The sequence below is a fragment of the Falco peregrinus genome, chromosome 10 (assembly GCF_023634155.1).
Source record: "Falco peregrinus isolate bFalPer1 chromosome 10, bFalPer1.pri, whole genome shotgun sequence".
Classification (NCBI taxonomy): Eukaryota; Metazoa; Chordata; class Aves; order Falconiformes; family Falconidae; genus Falco; species Falco peregrinus.
Window position 1 is genome coordinate 30,219,385 of NC_073730.1, and position 13,686 is coordinate 30,233,070.

General features: G+C 45.7%; 1 protein-coding gene across 9 annotated transcripts in view; it reads right to left on the minus strand.

Moving 5' to 3' along the window:
- Positions 1 to 46: 46 nt before the first annotated feature.
- Positions 47 to 13,686, minus strand: part of FYB2 (FYN binding protein 2) — a 30,425-nt gene continuing 16,785 nt past the window's right edge. For 5 of the 9 annotated variants that reach the window (XM_027780433.2, XM_027780441.2, XM_027780438.2 and 2 more), the window contains 15 exons: positions 12,879 to 12,907; positions 11,637 to 11,671; positions 10,685 to 10,769; positions 10,183 to 10,336; positions 8,295 to 8,421; positions 8,152 to 8,195; positions 7,780 to 7,849; positions 5,773 to 5,856; positions 4,453 to 4,481; positions 3,650 to 3,710; positions 2,988 to 3,080; positions 1,312 to 1,396; positions 822 to 978; positions 638 to 671; positions 47 to 230 (listed from right to left, as the gene is read on the minus strand). In XM_027780433.2, coding sequence (XP_027636234.2) covers positions 215 to 230; positions 638 to 671; positions 822 to 978; positions 1,312 to 1,396; positions 2,988 to 3,080; positions 3,650 to 3,710; positions 4,453 to 4,481; positions 5,773 to 5,856; positions 7,780 to 7,849; positions 8,152 to 8,195; positions 8,295 to 8,421; positions 10,183 to 10,336; positions 10,685 to 10,769; positions 11,637 to 11,671; positions 12,879 to 12,907 — 1,103 coding nt within the window. In that variant the 3' untranslated portion in view covers positions 47 to 214. Of the gene's footprint in view, positions 231 to 637; positions 672 to 821; positions 979 to 1,311; positions 1,397 to 2,965; positions 5,022 to 5,772; positions 5,857 to 7,779; positions 7,850 to 8,151; positions 8,196 to 8,294; positions 8,422 to 10,182; positions 10,337 to 10,684; positions 10,770 to 11,636; positions 11,672 to 12,878; positions 12,908 to 13,686 lie in introns of those variants that run through there. The other 4 variants (XM_027780436.2, XM_027780437.2, XR_008749028.1 and 1 more) reach the window with 4 other exon arrangements.

The window sequence follows — 13,686 nt, forward strand, 5'->3', positions numbered from 1 at the left end:
TAAATAGCAGACAAAAAAGGAAACGTCCCTTGCACATTAAACAGCGTAAGTGTAAAAAATAAAACTTTATTTACATTCACCTCATCACTCCACCATTGACCAACGTGGGCTCTCATGGATGTGGGAAGCACAAAAGAGACCTTCAGGGATGCTCTAGGAGAAAGCAGCTCTCAGGGAGGGCAGCTAGTACCGTCTGCCTCAAAAAAAGAAAGCTTCACGGCAATGGGCACCTGGGCAACAGGAGGTTCATTTGTATCAATTAAGCATGAACATGCAAGGAAATGATAATGCAGCAGGGAATTTAAGGGTGTGAGTTGGCAAGGCGATGCACACTGCGGGGCCCATGTTTGCAGCAGATGTGAATTAATATGGCATATCTGAAGGCAAGTCAAGAATCTCCAATTTATACAAGTCATGACTGGACAGGGCTTTTTTTAGCTGCAGTTGGACTGGAAACCTGTGTAACAGCAGAATAGCAGACTAAAACTGGAAATACTTATTCAATATTTAATACTGGCTGTTTACATTAACCTTCCCCTGCCTTCAGAAGTTTTAAGTCCCGTTCTCCAGATCTCAGGCATCTACACCCAGGAAGGAGAAGAAAATATGCATCATAATAAATAAAAGCAGAGTTTACCTGAAGTTCAAGTGCTCCACTAGAACATATCCATCTGAGAGAAGGAAAAAAGAACTTGTAAACTCCTGAGCGCACGAAGTGGCAGTGCTGAGCACAAAGAACATACTGTTGCTTGCGAAGCCGATTTACCCCTCAAAATGGGACGGCAGCGGCCACCCGTGCCAGAGGCTTTCTGCAAACTTACATCTGCCCTCCAAATTGCGGCAAATCACTGCGTTGTCCTCCGCGACATCAATAACATCTAGCTGTTCTCCAGCTATGACTGGGAGATCAACCCTCCTCTTACTAGGGACCGAGCACGCGGCAATGGCTGTGTTGACAATGTTGATCTCCTTATCGTACTGCAGGAAAGAAAAAAACCACAAGTTATTCTGTACTCGCGTGCAATGTCTTTAAGGGCAGCGAGGAGGGGTGGAGAGAAGAGGTTTCAGGTTGGGCTGTGAGGCTTTGTTTGGAGCTGATGAGATAAAAAAACCCCAGCAACATCCCTGATGAAGATCCCAGGTTAGGGGAGAAGGCAGCAGGCCAGTGGGACATCCCTCCCAGCACACCTAAGGACGAACAACTTTCCACCATGCATCTTTTAAGCATGATAGGATTGTCAAAATTTAGGATTGACAAAAAAACATAGCTGCTTTCCTCTGGCACAACTAGTTCTCTAAACAGACACGCACCATAAATGTTTCTCTAAAAAACTTCTCTTCTTTTTCCATCTTCCTGCTTTTTTCCACATTGCTCTTCTTGATTTTGAAGATATTTCTGCATCAAGAGGGAGAGACGCACATTTCTGAGCTCCATTTAAATAATCCCTGGCACATTGGGAAATACAACCCAGAGCCTAACTCCAGTCTGCAGTGAACTCTTGGAAGAGCAAAGCACACTGTTCCCATCGCTATCTTCCGTAAAAGAATGAATGTGCACCTCGAATCTGCCGGTGAGCATGACTTGAGCCATTTCGTATCCCCATTTGGAATAACTGTTTTTTCTGTAAGCAGCGTGGGAACAAACAAACTATCGAGTGTTTTGAATCAGTCGGGTTTTTATAGAAGTCAACAATTCACTTTTCCCCCAGCAGTTTGTCCCCCTCTGGTTTTATTTATATTCACACATAAAGAGTCCCCAGATAACTCTCATTCTGAGTCATTTATGGCAGTGGGGCTTGACACAGCTCTCCAGATTTTTGGGTTTTTTTTAGCATATGGAGGAGAAAGTCACCCAAGCAGACATTTACATGGCACTGTAAAGTGATTAACAAGCTCTTATAACACCTTACGGGGAGCGATGGCCATCTATGCTGGGGCATTCCCTGGGTATGGAAATACCACTCCTTCTGGTCCGTACCTGAAATTCCAGCTACGGCATTCATTTTAGAATGAAGACAGGGGAAAAAACAACCAACCAACCAACAAAACACCCACTTGCAATAAATCATTCACCCTTGGCTAACTTTCATGCACTTAAAATTAAGAGGAGGGGAAACAAGAGCTGAAGTTCAGGACTTTTAAGCTGTGAAGAGATTCCTCCTTGGTGGTCTCAGGCCGCAGGACCTGCGAGCTCTAAGGAACAGACAAAAATGCATCGACTTCCCGATAGTCTGTGAAATTATACACATGACTCGGCACAACACAGCAAGTGGTGTTTGAGCAACCCCATGCACGAGCTCTGTGGGGAGAACCTGGAAAATAGGTCTCTGATTTGCATTTGTTTGAAGTCCCAGGTATCGGGTCACGAAAAAGCTCATTGCAATGCACCTTCTTCTGATCTAAATGGGAAACTAAAGCTCCTACTTCCATGCAAAGTTTTGCAGTGCCAATAACAGAAAGTTTTATTTTTGATTTTATGCACAAATGGTACAGCAATAGGCAATGCAATGAACCCAGCTGGAGAAAGAAGACCCAAGAAATCAGTATCTTAAAATAAGGGCAAGAGGAACACACAGGCAATTAACTATGCTGCGTACAGGGCTTCTAAGCACAGCACTCTTGCCAAAATAGCAATAGCTGATCCACAGAGATCAAATATTTAATCAAGGCACAATTAAAGAAGGAATGGCACTGAGCATGGCAGAAAAGCAGCCAAATATATAGCAAGTTACACCTTTTTGTCTCAGCTAAGTGGGAAGACATGATACAACTTCAAGATGAGACCCTCAGGATATCCCCTGCTTTGTTTTGCCCTGAAGATATTTTATGCAGAGATTCCTGAAAGCTGGCTTCAAAGGGAAAGGACCCTGGAGCAGCAGCCAGCAAAAACCATCTGCGCCATCAGGGCGTCCCGCTCCTGCAAACAACTCGAGGGATGTGTGTACGAAGATAGACAACATGGGAAAACACAGAATGGGAATCTAGACCTTTCCACATCGTCGCTGCTTCTCCTTTGGTCCTTACTGTCTTTTGCCATCAGAAATTTTGGCATCCAGGTTTTGTACTTGTCATCCTTCTCTCTGAGAAGAGGGGAAAGAGCCACACAGAAATTCAAGGTTTTTTCCAGCAGACCGCATCCCCTCCCCAAGCCCCTGTACCTACAGAGCTGTGATTTTTCTCTGTCTCCCCCCAGAACCACCCCTGTAATGCAGACACTTGCTGTGATTTATACCAGCACGTGCTGCTGCCACAATCATCTGGCAGCAAGACATCAAGACATGCTGTTCCTATTAAAAGTATTTTTTTCTGACAAGAGCTTGCCAGGATGGGGCTGATTATCGGGTCTGGGAGACGAAGTTTTCCTTCCTTAGGAAAACTATCTGAATTTTCACATTTCAGGGAGCAGCTCCCTCCTTTCCACGTCCCTGGCACTAACTAGGTAACATTGAAAAAACATTTTGCAGGATGCTACTTGCCAAGTTAAACACACATGGAGAGGGCACCTGGACTGTCTCCAGAGGACTAAGTCCCGACCAGCTCCTGACCCCCAGTGGCTTGCAGTACCGCAGGCTCCCCTGGGCACAGGTTTGTGCCAAGAGGAACATCTCCTTGGCCCGAGGCCAGCCCCAGGAGAGGGCACCCTCCTCACCTCAGCTCTCTCTGCCCCACCTCGACATTGTCGTACACCATGTCCTCCTGGGAAACAGCCGCTGTCAACCAAAATGCAGCAGAGAAAATTATTAGGAGATGTCCTTCTGAGCCCGCTCCTCCAAATTATGTATTGCAGAGGAAAACTGTGGCTGCTGCTAGTTGCTCAACCCAACGAGGCCAAGGCAATGCAAAAGCGAGATCCTCAGTGCTCCAAAAACCAGGCAAAACTCCCACACAAGGCAGGATGCTCAGGTTTGGTAGTTGAGTGTATGAGACGTTTTCTGGATGGGTTTGGCCATCCAGCTCCAGAGATGGAGTAGGAGCAGTAGCAAAGCCCCAGCTTCACACGGTAGCTAACCCTAGCAGGGTTTCCATGCTGAGAACATGGGTACGTTCACTCCAGCACCTTCTCAAGGCTTCATTAGTGGGAACAGGTTTTGTGTCCACTCCCATTTACATAGTTTTGCAGAGAGCTGCTGGAGTGCCATCGGCTGTTAAACACCACTGCCAGTCTGGAGGCAGTGGCTCAGCACAGACTGCTTTGCACGTTGCCTTCCTGAATATATTCAGAGCTACAGGAGGAATGCTCCTATACAAAGAAAAAACACCCCAAAATGGGCGACAAACTACCCCCAAGTGAAGCACAAATCTCTGTCAAGTCTTCCCATTTTAATGCTGCCACATTAAATGATTTTCAGAAAGGCACGATGCGTAAAGTTCATTTTCCATTGTGCAATACATTTCCCTCTTCACATACACACACACAAATCCCCAAGAGTCAGATATATGTATGTTGCTTACCTAAATTTGGTGTCGAAGTGGAAAACAGTCTGCGGATACAAAGAAGCCTTTAGAAACAAGTTTGCACATCAGCATCGCCCAGAAAGCCACAAGTACCAACAAGCTGGCAGTGCTTGCTGCTGAAGAGATGGAGGCAGGTCTAGGTGCATGGTCTCCGTGACACCAACAGCATCTGCCAGTATCACAGCCCTTGCTAAATCAGCATCTCCACCCTCTGGCAGCAACAGGAGCCATGTGTTCGTCAAGTGGGTTAAGAGAGGTCTACTTTGCATCCGAAGAACAGTCCAAATTGGCAAAAGCACCCTCCTCCTGCCTACTCCTGCACCCATTCCCAATAGCTAGAGGGTTGACGGACAGTTGGTAACTGTAGGCAGTAGTAATTCCCTCCTTGTAGTCTGACAATATCATAGGTTGCAATTTATATGTGACAATGACTGTAGGTATCTAAGATACTTGCTGGAGCTTTAAGGGTTCTTTGTAACAGGAGAATGGCATGAAACCTGGTGGCTCCTTCCCTGTGACGATCTTTAGCAGTAGTGCAGGAGGGAGCCGCTGACATGGCAGAACACCTAGTGCGAAAAGGTTTTTAAGTAAAACAAACCTTCCTCATGTAAGAGAGGAAAGGGTTAATCTGGAATTTCCAAAGAAATAAGAAAAAGTAGCATTTGCCTGGACTTCAGGCACTGTGCACAAGGTGAGGCACATGCCGGCAGCAGTGGAGGACAAGTCCAGCAGGCAGCTACCGTGCACTTGTAGAAAAGGCGGTTTCCATGGAACCTTAATGAGGATTTTGAATATTAGAGTACCTGAAAGGGCACTAGAGGCAGTTACACAATGTCCTCTATCCTAACTTGTTAGAATACAGGCTCAACAGTAAACTTCTTCAGCAGATGCTGTTGCCAGCTTGACTATAAATGGTACCTGGAATAAAAACCCTCAGCCCGTAAAAGCCACATCAACAAGCCTTTGCCTAACCCTGGCCCACAGCTCTAGGCAGCAGGTATCACATCTCTGCATTCCCTTGTGTACCTGCATCATGCTGAGGTACTGAGGGCAGCAGAAAGCCTATGAAAACTGGGACACTGATGTAGGACCAGCTCCTGCAGGTTCCCGATGCCAGAGACTTCAGAGAAGCTGCACAGATGGACATTTGGCCACATCTGCCACAGCAGCTCCTCATGAGTTGATAGAAGCACTTTGGGCATAACTTTCCCAATAAAGCTGCATTCCTTACTCCTAGACCTCTTGCTCTCAAATTATTCCAAACAGGAATGTTCAGATTTAGAGGGTGAAGGGGTTGGACCACCACCATTTTCTTACCTTAAGTTCTCCTTGAACCTGGTATTCTTCAGCTTCAACTTTTCTATCTTGAACAAGTTTCCAAATCTCTTCTGTTTTTCTGTTCTGTCCAAATGAGAAACAGATTTTAAATTAAACAGGCACCAGGCACTGAACTGTGTGAGAACTGCCATGCTCGTAGCCCCAGAGATCCCGAAGCAGGTACAGGAGGGTCAGCAGACCTTGGCCCTCAGCTCAGCAGTGAGCTTTAAGCCTCGACAGCATCATGTGGATGAATGATGGATTCAATGGGAAAGGCACCAACACAGCAAAAAGTGCTTACTTATTGAAGTCCAAGCTCAAATCTCTGCTTGGCTTTAAACTTTTCTGTGTAACTGAACTTGTCTCCTCTGACCTAACAACCACAGAACGATCCAGGTTTATTTGGAGTAAAAAATCCTAGTGAAAGGGACAAAAATTCCCCAGAAGCACACAGTGACCATTAAAGGAGGACATTGGGAGCACGTGTCTGTGCCACCCTTCACCACACATTTTTGTTGTATATGCTGTTGAGAGAGAAGTTCCACTATACACACTTCTCTCTCAAGCTTATGGGGGGTTGCAAAGCTACACGGCAATTTACTAATAGTATCTGCGAACAACCAAGATCCTCACCTGGGGGACATTATCCATGCGCAAGTACTATTAAAAATACTTTATGTGTATCAGCACACCTCATCCTGCACGTGGGATCAATAGAAAGATTCCATAACGACTGGTTTGGGGATTGAGACGGTGACCTCTGCACCCCGTGAATTCGGTCCCGACTCTAGCTGTGTTATGCAATTCCCTTGCAAAGCCCGCCAGACGCACTGCTTTCCCGCGCACTAGCAACGGCGTTCAGCTGCTGCTGCTGCTCGGCACCGGCACAGAGGCGCAGAAGAGCCCGGGGGGGACGCACGGTCAGCCCGGGAGCCAGGCGCAGCCACCAGCGCATCACCCGCTGGCCCGAGAAGCTCGTGCGCCTCCACCACACAGCTCTTGTGGGCAGTTTGCAGAGAAATGACACTTTCGCCTCTCAATAACTGCCCAGTCACCTCGGGGTTTCGCGTTTCCCATATCTTTTTTCCCTCTCTGACGCACACAGGCTCTACATCCACGCATAAGCTTGACTTGAATCCAGATGCAAGCCAGTACGAGTCTCACATCCGTAAGGGAAAAGCAGATGTAGAGCAACACCTTATTATTCCTCCCACACTGCTCCTTAGAAGAGAGCCACCAGATGCATTTGAAGCAGTTGTGTGCGGCATCCCCAGCCCATATGTCATTCCCAAAGGCTGTCTCTATTTCTTACAAAGGGATGCAGGAAATCCTTTACTGCATGAGGGTAGGGAACCACACAACGCTAATAAGTAAAAACACACCTAACTTCATGTTTCGCCTTTTAATCCATCTGGGAAGCTCAGGCAATGTATAAACCTGAGGCTGCAAAACTCATTGCTTTTACAACACAGCCTGTGGAAGCAAATATCTTGAGAAGTTATATAAAAAGGAGAAGGTTGCATGTTCGTTGCAGCATGTCCTTTCAGCTTTCCAACATTCTGTGACCTGAAATGGGAGCATTTGGTCCCTTTTTATGGGGACAAGGTCCCCATTTGTTCCTCCAGCCTTGCCTCTTTCGGCACACACAAAAAGGTACCATTTCTCAGCTACAGCCGAGCAAGGCTTCGGAAAACAAAAGGCTAGCAAGGCTGTCCTGTGTGCTTTATGCCAGGAGAGGTCTGTAAGGGGAGTATTTCCAACGGATGGAGAGTGCTACCAACTCTAACAGAAAGGCCTCACTGCTCAGGGTTTTAACTTTGGTAACTATTTTTTGCTCCCTACATGTCAGCCAAAGGGGAAAGAGGGAGGAAGAGGGGAAGAAAGCCACCCATGCAACAACATTTCTGCAGTATTGGGGAAAAAAAGGCTTCCAGCCAGCACCTGGCATGTGAGATCAAGGAATTATGGTCAGTATTTCAAAATACAGGCTAAGAAATTGGAACTTACTCCAGTTTTGTTGGATTATCACCCCCAGTCTCAACATCTTCATATGTTTCTTCACAGCCGTTTCCTGAAACTTAAACCCAAGGTATGCCATTATCACAAACCACGTTCAGTAGCGACGAGGTGAGGTTTGCTGGACAAATTGCACCCAGGCCATTACATTTTACTCTTACAGAGGCTTCGAGGTCACTCAGATGAATTCCATGCTAGCCACATGTATTGCTCCCCACTGGTTTTAATGGGAATTTAGAGCAACCAGGCCAGAAGGAGACACTATAGATGTTGCAAGTTAAAAGAAGCTATTCACAGCATCTCCTGGGGACCAACCCAAATTAAAAGCAGCTCTGTTCAAGCTTCCCCACGTGCTGCACTTACTGCTGGCTGAAGTGAACGGACTTGAGGCATCCGACCCGTGGCTGCTAGAAGACAGAAGTATTACATGGAGATTTGCTGCAGCGTCATTTTTAAAAGACATTGCATAAACACAACCCCAGCGAAGAGCCTAAGTCCATACTCACAGTCTATCTTCCATTTCCCCAACGTCATCATATATGTCCTCCCATGCCTGCAGAGACTGCCAGGTGTTTTGGTTCAAGGCTGTTATCTCTACCCCTGGTTTTGGGGCACCAACATGCATGTAGCGCACTGGAAACAAGAAAGCACCTTCGCTTTAGGAGCTTTTCTGAGGAACTTCTCTCAGGGCAAGGGCAACTGTTGAGGATAACAGTTGATGCCACAACAAGGAGCCTATGGACATACTTTCCATTCCAGGAGTCCAGGAAAGGCTCTGCTCTGAGCCACTTTGAGAAAAAAAAAAAACCAAAAAAATTCTACAAGGTTTCAGGTTCTAAAACATTTAGCTTTAAAACATTCTAAAGTGTTTAAATATTTTACATTTTAAAAAAATTAAAACATCCATCGATATTCTCAGTTGCAGCAGCTCTGACCCAAATCCTCCTCACCAGAAAACATCCCAAGAGACTACTCATGGATATTGAGAGAAGTGATTGAAGGGAGGGTTTGGCATGGTTGGTGATGTTAAGACCCAAATAATGGTCCAGTCCATTGGAAACACACCTGTAAATCAGCATCTCATAAAGCAGACAAGGAAGGAGAGTATCCCAGAGAAGTATTTCACCAAGAGCTGGAACCAAGCATGAGAGCTGCACCTCATGAAGTTAGAAAAAGATTATTACTGGAGGACTCTGTTAAGTGGCAATATTAAATACTTAAAACTGATTTAAAAGAGCTGGAGTAACGTAGAAATGCAGCCACACAAATAAAAGCAGATAGTGTTTCTAAATGAACACATGTGCATGCAGTAGGTCTCACCAGAAACATGCACCACCACAGTACGGTCTAGTTAATGGCCAAAGTTTCTGCAAAACATTCAAATCCCCATGAAGAAGAAAAAGATGGGGAGGGTTGCAGGGGAACCAAACAATTCTGCAAAATCAGGCTCTCTGATGAAACAATAGCAGGAGGCTCACCATGAGTACTTTTTTAAAAAAAAATCCCAACAGAAATTACCTCCAGCTGTTCAAAGGTCACGCAAACCAGCAAGATTTCTCACAAAAACAGACACCAACCAAAAGAGAAAATTATTATGAAGTGGTTTAAAATAAAAAAAAAAAAAAACAAACACCTGAGGACCACACCAATAACAACAACCACAGCCACAGTGAATTTACACTTTTCCTTCACGCTCCTGGTCTGTCCACCGAGCCCAACAGAGCTACTTTTCTCTCTTTCATCTTTGAAATGTTGCTGTATCACACTAGCGGCTTGCAGGGGCAGGAGTAAGCTTTTGCAGAATAGAGCCCGTGCACACTTATACCTGAAGTTGCAAAATAGTGTTTACAGAGGGCATGTGACTGGGTTTAATTGTGCAGCCAAGGTGCGTATCACCAGCTCCAGATGCTATGTCGGAGCGTCGTGACAGAAGGAGCCCGAAGTCAGAAAAAGGCTCACTGGAACTATGATGAAAATGGAGCAAGGAGCCATCATCCGTCTTAGTAAGGGAAAGGGGGAGACTTCAGGCTCTCACCCTGCTCATGTGTGTTTCTACCACAAGCCTTAGCCAAATCCTTTTCTGAGACTTAATAAATTATGAGAAGCAGAGGAGATGGATTTTAACTCTCTTGGATAAGGGCAATCTGCTAGAAAAACAAACACCTTGGTTTGAGTTACGCAGGTGGTTAACCAACGTAGGAAGCTATTTGCAAAGCCAAAATAAATGATTCAGACCAGAATACAAATGTGCATGCAACCTTTTGCCCTGGTTTAACTAAATTGGTTCAAGAGTTGCATCCAAATTTAACGTTATTTCCCATATGGAAGAGACATTTGGGCAACAGATGGGACTGAGGACTGAGGAAACACTCAACAGCGCAATGAGATACTCACAGATCTCTGCTCCGTCTTTTGCCAGCCCTTGTAGGGTAGGATGCTCTGCAGCCTGGGTACTTGACACATCCTGCTTCACTGGCAGCACCTTCATCCCACCTCCACCATCTTCCTTGGCTGAGCTAGTGGGAGATATGTATCCATTTCCACCTGTCTGAGATCAGACATTTGGTCTGGTCAATACAGTCTTTAGAAACACTTTTCTCATATAAGTGAATACATTTTACATATATACATCAACAATAATGTAAATTATCTTTCTGTGGAATTAATACAGTTTCACGCCTTTTTCCATCAGGGATTTCTGGTGGACACGTGCTGCTTGGCAGCACTACCTGCCTTTTAGGCAGTAGCAGTTGAGCAATGAGCAGACAAAAGAGAAGCCAGAAACCCCCCCAGGGGTAATATTAAGGACTCAAATTTTAACTGTTTCCCAAAGAGAGGGAAGACAGAAGGAGAAGAGACCCCACACAGTAATTATTAAAAGTAATCTCTACAATACCTTGAGAATTTTCTTTGCTTCCTGTTTCTCTCTTTCAAGACTTGGCTCTTCCTCTTTTTCATCTTCTACTACAGCTCCTCCAGAACTGAAAATTTCAGACATGAGGGAGATCCCAGAACAGAAATGCTTCAGCAAAGTGACAGGCAGGCAGACTGCTTTATGACTGTGCCCAAATAAGCAGCTCATTTTCCCTTTGAATGAGGTAGATGCCAAAAAGACCACCAGTACTAAAAGTAAGGGTAAATCCAACCCTAAAGGCCACTGGTTACTTGGGGTGATAGCAATCACTCTTGGAAAAGAGGTGAACTAAGACGATTGTTTTCTAGTAGCAGGAATGCACAAGCTATATCCGTTTGCCAGCGGTGGCACCCGGCTCAGGAGATGCGCCTCTCACCACACTATACTGCAATTTAGGGAAGATACAGCAGCAGGTGGCAGAACTTGGTACCTTTCTTCCAGCATCACAACATTTCCCACTGAAGTGACCCCCTTCTACTACATGATTCTTCAGTCCCCATTGAAAAAACAGCCTTCAGCCAGTGGCAGCGATTATATGCTGCAAGGAGTTTGAAACGTGACATTTATAGGGTGGAATTCAGTGTGGACCTTGCCTTACCACATGGCTTTAGACCTGGAACCAGGTGTCCCAGCCTGAGAGCCTCACACCTCCCCCTTCTTACACTGAAAGAGTTCAGGTTTCAGTAGGAAAAGACAATGTATTTTCTTGTGTGCCAGAGGAGGGATGACAATCTCCCCTCCACGTATCCCTCAGAATGAAAACGATCTTAGAAACCATGAATGCTGACACAGACGAGCATCATCGTCTACATTGTTCTGGTCATGATATGTATGAAATGTCTTTCTATTTACTGAGTGTTACAATACTCACAATAACCCTCACTGAGTTAGTTGTGGGGTTAGAAAAAGCTTGAGAGAAAGGAAAGGAAATTACCTGGATTTGGCAAAGAGAAAATCTGTCTTCTGTTTCTAGAACGAAGGAGAGGAAAGCTTTCAGCCACTGCGCTTTTTTCAACAGTCAAGCTTTTATACAAGGCCTCAACTGTCATCTAGTAGTTAAAGAAATATTTCTTTAGAAAGCCCAGAAGCATTTTATGTTTGGAATAGTCATCAGACAAGGAAATATCCTCTACTTTGCAGGACAGGGGATACACATATTGACAAACTGTGTAAGGGTAATATAACAGTGCAAGGGATCAGGCCGATGAAGCTACTGGTCAGAACGAAAGGTTGGAGAGCTTACAGAAGGGGAGGAAGTTTTTTTTAATTAAATAAAGATTTTCCAACCTACCATAAAATAAGACTACAGCCAAGCCAGAGAGCCTCTCTGCAAATCATGCACAGATAACTGCCTTTGGAAACCTATGCTATTTCCTGGACAATTTGACTTGGAAGTGGAGTTTGACATTTCAGCAGGGCCAGAACCAATACCCGGTACATGACCATCTCCTGGCACGAGGTGACTCGTCCTCTCAGCCCAGCTACCTGCTGTGAGTCCAGCCACGCAGCCCGGCAGGTCTTCCCTAGGGACCGCTGCAGCAATTCGTGCCCCGCGCAAACGCACTCTCCTGCCTTCACTGCAGGGCACCTCCGCTGCCAGGGTGAACTGCCACCCCCTTTGCAGCCAGGGTAAAACGAAGAGAGTCAAGCTGCAGTTTGCAGCAGGGACACCCCCACAGCAGGGGAGGAGGACCCGTGCAGCCATGCACCCCACGGCTGCCCCGCTTACGAGCCAAAACCCGAAGCATGCTGCCATGACAAGGAACCTGGCTCAGTTTGGCTTTTATGCCTTCACAGAGGGACCACCAGCACAGCGTGCCTCTGGCAGGGACTTGCAGAACAATTCAGTGGATTTTCCCTCCAAGAATTCACGGTCTAGATATCAGTGCTTGACACTTACTTGGTCTGCCAAGTCCAGGTGGTGCTACCCCTTCCTTACATGTTTGCAGTGGAAGTCAAGGGAACTGACTCGCTTCCCTAGTGTGTTTGGAAACTTCATTAGCCTTCATGTCCCCTCTGCAATTTCTTATTTTTTGAGAGTCTTCACCGACAACACACATAAAGAAACACTCAGCAGATAAGAAATACAGATATTAAAGGTTTCTAAGACAGGAAAGCATGTCATGTATGGTATGGTCAAGCCCAAAAGATCAAAACTGGTGGTGATGAGACTTACCTTGTGTTCTTCAGGCTCTGCCTTGGGTACTAGAAAAGATATTTGTGAATACATATTACTTTTTAGTCCATGTTAAAGTCACTGCACTTTATGTTGCAAACCCCAACTTCAGCCCACACGCTCAGCATCCAGGCACACTTCCACCATGGTACATGCACCATGTCACACTGGCCAGGGTCTTTCCATTTGCCATTTAGCCCTGGCTTACATTCAGAGGGCTGCAGCATCGAGCTTAACTGGCCACAGTTTTCATAGCCCTAGGGGCTAACACAAAAGGGCTGTGGCAGGTTCCTCAAGACTTCCTGACTCCCCTCCAAGACAGCCTGGCTCGGCTTCTGTTCCAAGGGGTGAGAAAACCAATGCACAAGGCAAAAAACCAACCTCCCTCAAAAGAGGCAACTTTGAAAAATGTAAAAGCAGAGCAGTGGCAACTCTGATTGAGAAAATTATACTGGGAAGAAGTAGTGATGGAGATGGAAAATCTCTGTGCCCAGTACCCTTCTGCTCCTAAGCAGATGCTGAGGTTTGCATCACTATCTTCTTTTCTTTCTCTTCTACATGGATAATGTCTCATGACTTTTCCCCACCTCAGCCTTACTGTAAGCACCATTTCACCACTAAAGTGCTCACTTCTATTTTGCCTGTGCCCCAAAGTCCTCATACACTGTCAGTGCACAGAGGGACAGTACAGACAGTTATCTTCGCTCACCAGGACCAACGTGCAGCTGCTTTTCTCATCTTGAAGAAGCTATATTATTTCATTTTCTAAAGGCTCTATCCCACATCGCATGTAATTCACCTAGCAGTC